Below are 10000 nucleotides of genomic sequence, written 5' to 3'. Positions count from 1 at the left end.
TCTCTGTTCTCGAACTCTGAACGGTTTTATCTTGGATATTCACGTGAGGCGGCAAAACACATGAAAGTAACCCGACTCCGTTAAATCAAAAGGGAAATCTCACCAGTATCTTCAATTTTTTCTTTGCTGGGTTAGTTTTTTTTTCAGGCTTGTGGCTCAGTGGTTTTTTACTGCAGTAAGCCAACAATGCAAAACAAAGTGCTCCACCCGCATTCAACAAACTTCTTAACTCTTGAACTCTCTCTCTTCTAAACATTTGCAGTTTTACAAACTGGGGGTCTTTCTGATATTCCCAGAAAAAAAAATGACGTATTCAATAACTGTTAATGCAAATCGACCATTTCCTGCTGCTGCAGCTTCACAGTGAAAGCATTTAACAGACGAAACAAGTGACAAGTTGACTTTATTTGTGACGTAGCTCCAAGAAACATTATGAGTTTGTCAAGGATCCTCAGCTTAAAAGTGTGGGTAATCAAAAATGCATCCACAAATCAAGACAGAGGCCATTTTTCTGCAATTTTTGTGAGTTGATAAGTTTGAATTATTAAGTAAGACCAAGTCCTGTCACTGTGCTCTCTTGTTCACAGACTCACGCTGTGTGCAGCAGATTGCGGACACACCATTGCTCACAGAATGATGGAAAAAGGACAATTATTTCCAGACTTACTTTTAAAATGACATTAGTTTATCTTGCTGCCTGTAGTTTTAAACAATATTTGCTGTTACCACGAGAAACTACAGGTGTCGCCAAATCAACAAGAAGAAAAAACTTTAGGATTACAAGTTTAAACAGTTTTTAAACAGTTAAAAATGACAGAATTTTCTTCTACTTTTAGTCTTTAGGTTAATTGCCTCCTATAAGAAATATAAGCTGTCATTCGTGGATTTTCACACATTAGTTATGTTTTTAATCATTTTTTTGTCATAACAAGATGTCCCCTCCCTTCACCTGCGTGGCCTGACTCATCCTATAACCAGTTTAAAAAACAAATCATACAGTTTTATTCTGTGATTCAGCATCAGAAATCAGAAATCAGTGCACTCTTCACCTCCAGCCTCTATTCACAACTTCCTGCATGCACCCAACTTCAGTTAGGTTTGCCAGTAGAACAGTTTCCTTTTTAATCCTCCTGCAACCACCACTCCACCTTTCAGCTTCATCAGTCATCTTCCTCTCCTTAATAACATTAAAGCATTAATTTAGCTGCTGAATATTAAAACATCCTGGCTTTATTTTGAATCTAGCAGCCATGAACTGACACGTCTACACTGTTTTTTTGGCCTATATTTGCCCAAAATCAAATATAAAATAAATATTTATATAAATATAACATGCATGTAAGCAGATTTTGATGCTACTGGTGGATTTGGTGGTAATACTGCAGCGTTGCCTCCACTTGCAGAGGCAGCCTACCTGCTACACCCACCTCTGGCCTAAATGTGCACATCTGAATATTTGTACAGACGACCTTTCGCTGAGCTCGTTGTTTCCTGGCATTAGTTTCTTGCACGCTGCTGTTTGCCACTCGGTGAGCAGGTGTAGGGTGGAGCCGCTTCACAGACCGTCAGTTAACGCTCAGTCTCAACCGTCCTCCTGATATTACGTGGAGCTAAAATGTCACGTATCGGTGGGGTGAATGCGGGCGACCCAGTGCGTGTGTGTGTTGGCGTGTCTGTGTGTGTCTGTGTATCTGTGTGTATATGTGTCTGTGTATCTGTGTGTGTGTGTGTGTGTGTGTGTGTGTGTGTGTGTGTGTGCAGTCAGCAGTGATAGACGGGAAAAGTTCCCATCGGTTGTCTTTCTCACGCAAACACAGTCAGAAGCCGGAGTACACGTCACTCTATATGACAGTCATTTAATTAGCCAGAAGCTGAAAAATTCCACTCTGACACACAGATGTATTTTTACATATTTATTCTGATTTAATACAATTTGTTTAATTAAAAATAAATGTATCTCTCAGAGTAATCAGACTGTTTTCACATTAATAGACACGTAAAAGTTTCTGTTTTACAGCTGAGCAGAAATATTTGTCACCTTCAACTGAAAAACTGTAGAAATATTTATCTGAATACATGAATAATCTGTAAAATGAGATTAAATTCATATTTTTCTGAACAGGTGAGTGTTTTTATTAAGTTTGACTGATTTCCAGTGAAGCCAGAGCAAAATGTCAACAGATGGAATCACTTGAGTCAGTCAGTTTGTTCTTAACAGACTCATTTGAATTAGAAACACGTTCAAGTTGTAGTATTAGTAAGAATTAAAACACAAGATCAATAATGGAAAATGTTATGTATAAAAACTTCTGGAATCTGACCTGGTTTTTAAATCCTGAAATTAGCTTGACATCAGTTTTTGTGTCACTTTGATCATTAAAATACTTCTATTTTAATTCTCATCGATATCTGTGCACCAGAATAAAATAAGTATAAATAAAAATATAAAAATAACATATTTTAAAACGTGTTTATAAATATCAGGATGTCTTTAAATCCTGGAGTTTTAAAAATCTTGAAATGTGTCATCTTTATTCAGAGGCCGAGTGGTAATTACAGTGAACAGCAGCATTTTATTGTCAACAAGAATTTTAAAGGTTTAAAGGCGAATCAATCAAATACAATCAATCGACAGTACAACAGGCTTTTTTTAGATTGTGAAACTAGGGAGGGAGAAACGCAACGAAGGTGCTCCGCTGGATTTGAGGCGGTGGCCCAACACCTAAACCACAAAGACATGAAAACATGAATAAACATTGATGATTTAATCAGTGTGTTCATGAACTTCTGCAAAGTTCACACGGTTAGAATCAAAGCTGCAGAGGCCGAGAAATCCTGACTTCCTGGATCCTATATTTCCCATGATGCAACTGCTGTGTTCAGTCACTTTTACTTGAGTCTTCCTGCCTCATGTGTGTCAGACTCCATCCTGTTTGTAACACAGATTTCACGTTATTAAAAGTAAAAAATGTGACGTTCAGACTCCCCGAATCGTCAGAAATCTCCACGATGCAAATCACACGACTCCCCGGAAAGTCGAGAAAGTCGCTGCTCGTAACGGACCCACTGCGGTCGCCTCCTTTTTTTTTTTTTTTAACAGCGGTGGGCGGGGTCAAGTCACAGAGGAGGCCATCGGCGCCGCGGTCTGAAAGTACAAACTGTCAGAGTGAAAGTTTAAAATTCGAGTCTTGCAAAAAAACAATCAACTGTCACTCGACTCTGTTCATAACTGAACACAGTCACATTCAGACTTTCTCTCCTCTCGCTCTCTCACCCACCACAGCGGCGGTATTACTGTCGTGTCTGATGTGGTCTCTCTCACCTCACATAACCATCTCTTTTCCTCTCTTCTCCCCACCATCTTTTTATCTTCTTTCTTCTTGTTTCAACCCGTCTGTCTCCTTTTCCTCTTTTTTCCTCCTTCATCTTCCACCTATTTTCATCTTTTTTCTTTACTTGTGCTTTATTTTTCCCTCCTCCGCTCTCTCCTTTCCTTTTCATCCCTGCGCTGTTTATGAACTTACTCATTTCCTCTTTTCATCTTATTCATTCATGTACCAGTCTTAATTTCCTCTCCTGTTTTTTTTTTCTTTCTTTCTTTTCCTCCATCTTTACTTTCTGTCTTCTCATCCTTTTCTCTCCTTTTTTCCCCTCTTTTCTTTTGTCCAAATTAGACTCCAATCCTTCCATTTCCAGCTTTCTTTTGACTACTATCTTGTCATTTTCTTCCCTTTTCCTTTGAATTTCAAAATAAAACATGAAGAAACATTTAGAAATTCTGGATATAACGTGATTAGAAGCAGAGAAAAAAACCATACGACCAAAAAACGAGCCAGAACTTTTGAGTCGGCCTTCCAGTAAAAGTGAGTTAAATAAATGAATTATGCTACAAACTCATTAAACTAATTGTTCCCCTCTCTCTCTCACTTTCCGTCCAGGTGAGCCGAAGCGGTACCAGGTGGTGATCCACGGTATCGAACCTCTGCTGGAGACTCCCCTGCAGTGGCTCAGCGAACACCTCAGCCACCCGGACAACTTCCTGCACATCTGCGTCATCCCAACACCCACCGACTGAGGCCACGCCCACTCGCACCTCACTGTCACCGCGACAACCAGCCGACCCCGCCTGGGTAACTCCACGGAAAAAAAAAAAAAAAAACGGTACCGCTCGGAGGTGGAACTAACAAACTCTTTAACGAGGAGACGAGAAGCTTAAAACGATGAACAAAAGGATGCGAGGGAGGAATCTCACAATCCTCCTTCTCCCGTCTTGTCGTCTGTTTATATTTCTACTCCTCCCACAACCACTCCTCCTCTTCTCCTCTCAGAAGACTTGTTTATAGGACGCGAAGGATGAAAAGATCTTCTTCTCGTCCTCCTTCTGCTCCATAAAAAGAAAGACATGTCTGGAGGTGGAGAGGTGGTTGAACGAGCCTCCTTTTTTTTCTACTCTCATCCTCTCCTCCTCGTATGCTTCTCCAAACAAACAAACAAACAAACAAACATCTCCATGAGGAGGAGACGAGGTGAACGGATTCCTCTTTCCTTCATCCTGCATCTTCTTCCTCGTCTCGTCCAACACACAGAGACTGTCCTGTGGACGTGGAGACTTGGATTGTTTGGGATTCGAGGAGAGGCGTATCCAGTCCTGCTGAAGTTGCCTTAGTTAACACATTCATGCGCTTACGTCATCATCATCATCTTCTTCTTCTTCTTCTTCTTCGTCGTCGTCGTCCGGACACACAAAGCTACTCTGAGTTTACATCACAGCCCGCAAACATTACCGTCATCTCCAGGAACGTCTGTTGTTGTTTTTTTTAACTGTTTGACATTAACGTTGGAATAAGAAGAAGACACATAACTCTGCGCTGACGAGCATCATCTAATTATTAGAGTTATTTTTAAAAAAGCAACTTAACAAGCAGTCAAAATGTAGACGTGTTATCACCTTAAATCTCAGCTTTAACTCAAAAACAGTGTATCTAATCTGTGTTTTTTAATCTTCGTTTTTCACCACGTTCACACATCTTGAGTTAGTTTCCTTTAACGGTTACACGCTCCTCTGTTGCTGACGGGATATTACAACCGTCAAGACCAGATATGGGAACTAAAAATGACACGTTCCCCTCAAATCTGTGCATTTTCTTTACCTTGTTGTCTTTGCCGAGTTCTTCTGAGAGATAAACCAGCTGGTTGTGAGACGAAAGCGTCACGTGGAACGGCGCCGCACGTGTTTTCAATAGCAGGTGTTGATTTATCTCCCGTCAATACGACACAGTTTGGCCGTTTTACTGTCTGTTTTTGTCAGATTTGGCCCGAGCCTCTTTGTCTGCAGCCAAACTTAAAAGAGCATCTGGTTTTGTTTCGGTTTAAGAACTCAGCTCAGATAATGAGACAGCAGGAACGATTAGCATTAAGTCTGCAGGCCGCAGACGTTCGACATTAAGCTTTCGGTGTCAAATCTTAAAGTTTGTGGACAGAAACCGAACAGGCAGAAGGATGTACGTCTGTGGACAGAACGTTAGTCAGCTTACATCGCTGGTTGTTGTGACCATAATTAATGAATCGATCACGGTTTTGTTTGTTTTTTTAGCGTTGTGTATCAGCATCTTTTTTACATTCATACTGAAATAAAATGACAGTTAAAAACATGCAGCAATGTTACTCCAAATGACTCCAAATAAAAGTATGTTGATTGAAATATCTGTCGGACGATGTGGTTTTTATTCGCGGCTCCACACAGATGTGATGTTTTCATCTTCCCAAAGTTGGACGTTTAAATCAGATGATTTATTCGTGTCACGATTTCTTTCAGCTGCACGTTGTCGCCTTTCCCACCTCGGCCAAGCACATTTGTTTCACGCTGTTTTTATCAACCCATGTTGGCGTTGTATGTTTCTGCAAACCACAGATATGTTCTAACTTTTCCTCGCGTTCAATTTTCAATTTTATGTTTTGACACTGTGCTTCCAGTCTGGTTGGTTCAGGCAGGAAAAGTTTCGGCTTAAAATACCTGGTTTTGTTGCGACAAACGCAGCTGGAGATGAACGGACATGTTCAAATATCAGTTTTTTAATCGCCGCTAACTACATATTAATGTCCGGTGGATTCACACTTACAAATGTTAGAAATAGAGTCTCAGACTGCCGTCACGCTCAGCTGCGATGTCACTGTGAGGGCTGTCACGATATCAGACGCATTCACAAGAATCGCCAAAAATATAAACATTCGAGAAAAGAAATTCCTCTAGATGAGCCTGAAATATCACCACGTGTACGATTAACGAGCCATCAATATTTCGCATTTCACTATTTGTGTTTTGCAGAGATGTAGAACGCCAAGATTTTATTCTGATATGACTTTGCTGGTTACAACAGAAAAACCCACATGTTGGTTTTGGTATCATAAAAACGCTTCACCTGTTTTCGGAGCTCAGCTGCCGGGTGAAAGTGTTCGACTGGTTTTTTTTTCTGGGTTTGAACCTCGCAGAGCAGACTTACGACGGCTTCCTTCCCCCTCTGGTGTTTAATCTTCTTTTCACTTTATCCACCTCATAAAGAGCATCTCGCTCTTCTGTGTTTTACTGCTGACACTCGCCCTCCCTCTCCCCCTTCATCTCCCCTGGTTAATTATCTGTTGGCATTCCACCCGCTGCTAATGAGACCGCTAAACTGTCCTGTCAGACGGGCCTGAGGGTTGCTCTGTCACTGTGTGTGTGTCTGTGTGTGTGTGTGTGTGTGTGTGTGTGTCAGAGCGAGCAAGCCTGGTTTTCGCGGAATCAAACCGTACAGTGTGAGTGTGTGATTTGTGTGTGTACATAATTACAGACACCATTTATAACCCCCCGCAGGTGTGTGTGTGTGCCTGGCTTCTCACACACACACACACACACACACACACACTCATGCCTTGTCACACTGCCAGTCTGCTAATTTGAAGTGTGTGTGCTGTGTGAGTGATGTCACACACACACACACACACACACACACACATCATGTCATCACGTCAGGCTTCCTCACCGCTGATGCTGCCGCCAAGCATGATGGGACGGCGGGGGTTTATGGTGTTGAGTCAAGACCCGTGGCTCGACGTGGGGTACGGTGTGTGTTTGTTTGTGTGTGTGTGTGTGTGTGTTTGTATACACACACTGCAGCTCTAGACGCAGTGATGTGGAGTCTGTCTCACTCTGTCATCTCGCTGACACACACAATTTTATGGGATTTCCCGAGCCGCCGTCCGACCCGGTACTGTACAGCCCAGTGAGGAGAGGAGGGGGGGGGCGATGTCAGCGGCTCACTGAGGTGTTTAGATGGAATGAGTCAAACGTAAATTGTTTGCAGGGCCGCATTTCCAACTTCTCCTTCCCTGAATCTGAGCGGAAAAAAGTTGTTAGTAGTAGCTTCGGCCTTTTTGGGTCATCGCGCTGACCGGTTCTAAAAAATGTGTCTTACTCAGCTCGCTCATTTACATCTGGAAGCTGCCCAGCGGAACCACAATGTGATCCGCTAGGGAGCAGAACCACTGGAGCAGAACATGAGTGTTGAAACTGTTTCAAATTGTTGGAGAAAAAAAATATCCACATTTCGGTATTTTTGTCAAGACAGTCAGAGAGGTCCAAATCTACTATCAGACTCATTGTTAACCACCCAGAACCGCTCAGCCACAAGATCTGCATCAGGTCGTGGTCACTGACCAACACCACCCACCTGAATACGTCTCTCTCTCTCTCACAACGGATCTGCACCAGAACTATTCTGGGCTCTGGGTTCAGTAGTTTTTGTGTCGTCCTGCTGATGAACCAGCACCAACACAACTTCCTTTGTCGGTATTATTTATACTCACCTGATCCGTTTCCTTCCCCTTCGACTCGGTGACGGCTCCCCGAACCTGCAGCGGCCCGACACGAACCCAGAGTTCTGATTATTTCACATGTTGACTTCTCTCTGGTCTTAACCAACAACCCGGTTTACATTTCTCTAATAAGAAAAGATTGTGAGAAGTATTCAAACTATGAAAAACAAAGATGGTTGTGCGATGACGGATTACATGACACGACCTGGACCGCAGCAGCGTTTTGCTGTCTCGCACGCGGCGCCGTGTCAGCGAGGACGAATCATGAAACATACCTCTATAGTTAACACTTCGCGATCAAGTCACAGCTGCGTATCTCAGAAAAAACAGCTGTGTGTCCAGCTTCAGTTACCAGAAGATTCAATAACTCTAAATGGATTGTTTGGCTCGAGAAAACAGGAGAACCGTCACGCCGTCTTCAGTTTCATCAACACCAGATTTGGACAAGCTCGGACGACGACGGAGGAATAAATATATATTGTTGAGTCATAAAAAGAAAAGAATATTACAAGTCGTGTCCTCTAACTGAACGTTAATAATGGAGGGGACTGTTGTTGTTGTCGTCGTTGTTGTGTGAGTTTAATTATTCTCAGGAAGGTTTTTTTTTTTTTTTTCATTCATTCACAGTTTGTTTTGTCTCCATACCGACTGCAAACACTCTGCTGTGTGTTCCAATAATAGACCAAAAACTTTACCGGACAACTGATTTCGAGCAGATTCCGCGAAACAACTCTCTGTCACACACACACACACACACACACACACACACACACACACACACAATCACACACACTTTTACCATCAACTCAAACCGCAAACTATGCCCTCCAACCCAGTCCCCTACTGTCCTGCCTGATTCCGTGAAACCACAGTCTCTCTCTTTTTTTTTTCTTCTCTCGCTCTCTCTCTCAAACACACACACACATGCACACACACACACATGCACACACACCTTCTGCTTTTTTTGTTGTTGCTGTAAGCGTCTCAGGGGGGCCGCGGCGCTCTGGTGTGTATCAGACAGCAGAGCGGAGATCAAGAAGATCAACAGATGAGAGCGATTAGTGATGAAGAGGAAGTCATGAGTGTGTGTTCGTGTTCTGGAGCCGTGCACACACACACACACACACACACACACACACACACACACACACAGATACAACACAACAGATTGAGACAGATAACTGGCATGTGAAAATGACGACATCCTGTAAGTGTGTGTGTGTGTGTGTGTGTGTGTGTGTGTCTGCTGTTACACACCTTCAATCTGAATATGGAAGAAAAATAATAAAAATGTGGGATTAACAGGGAGGATAAATCTGAAGCACGAGTGTTAAAACTCAACATCTTTGTCTGGACGTGTTTGTCTGTTTGTAGTATAACAGACCAAACTGCTCCACCTGTCATCAGGCCTCTTTAACATGTGATACAAGTTCTTTTTTTTTACATTTAGCCTTCCTGGAAAAGTGGAAAACAAAATGCTTGTCATCACTATGGATTTATTTCTTCACATTTTCCAGTTTCTCACACGTTTTGCCTCCTTTTTCCAATTTGTTTTGTTGTTAAATTTGATTTAAATGAAGTTCCAGAAGCATTAAAGCTGTAAAAATGTCTTAAATGTAGTTTTGTGAAACCTTTCACATCGATTTAACACTACAAATGACTCAAAACGCTCTTATATACTTTCTTTTTGTATTCTTCTCTCATTTTTGTTTTATATTCATCAATTTCTTTCAATTTCTGTGGTCGTTTCTGTTATTTGTGCTGCTGCAACGACCAAACAAAGCTTCACCTTCATCTCTTCATCCCCTTGTGGCTCAATTGTTAAAAAATGCACGCTAAAGTGCCCTCCTGGGAGCCAAAACGTGTGCTAAAGTGCCCTCCTGGGAGCCGAAACGTGTGCTAAAGTGCCCTCCTGGAACCAAAACGTGTGCTAAAGTGCCCTCCTGGGAGCCAAAACGTGTGCTAAAGTGCCCTCCTGGGAGCCAAAACGCACGCTAAAGTGCCCTCCTGGGAGCCAAAACGCACGCTAAAGTGCCCTCCTGGGAGCCAAAACGTGTGCTAAAGTGCCCTCCTGGGAGCCAAAACGTGTGCTAAAGTGCCCTCCTGGGAGCCAAAACGTGTGCTAAAGTGCTCTCCTGGGAGCAAAACC

General features: G+C 42.5%; 1 protein-coding gene across 2 annotated transcripts in view; it reads left to right on the top strand.

Moving 5' to 3' along the window:
* atg5 (ATG5 autophagy related 5 homolog (S. cerevisiae)) overlaps positions 1-5701 on the top strand; it is a 37560-nt gene extending 31859 nt beyond the window's left edge. For both annotated transcript variants that reach the window (XM_030394363.1, XM_030394364.1), the window contains one exon: positions 3939-5701. In XM_030394363.1, the coding sequence (XP_030250223.1) occupies positions 3939-4075 (137 nt within the window). In that variant the 3' untranslated portion in view covers positions 4076-5701. The remainder of the gene's footprint in view (positions 1-3938) is intronic.
* Positions 5702-10000: the final 4299 nt, after the last annotated feature.

Source organism: Sparus aurata, chromosome 17 (assembly GCF_900880675.1).
Source record: "Sparus aurata chromosome 17, fSpaAur1.1, whole genome shotgun sequence".
In the NCBI taxonomy this organism is placed as follows: domain Eukaryota; kingdom Metazoa; phylum Chordata; class Actinopteri; order Spariformes; family Sparidae; genus Sparus; species Sparus aurata.
The sequence above is the reverse complement of the archived record's forward strand: the minus strand, read 5'-3'. Positions and strand labels throughout refer to the sequence as shown.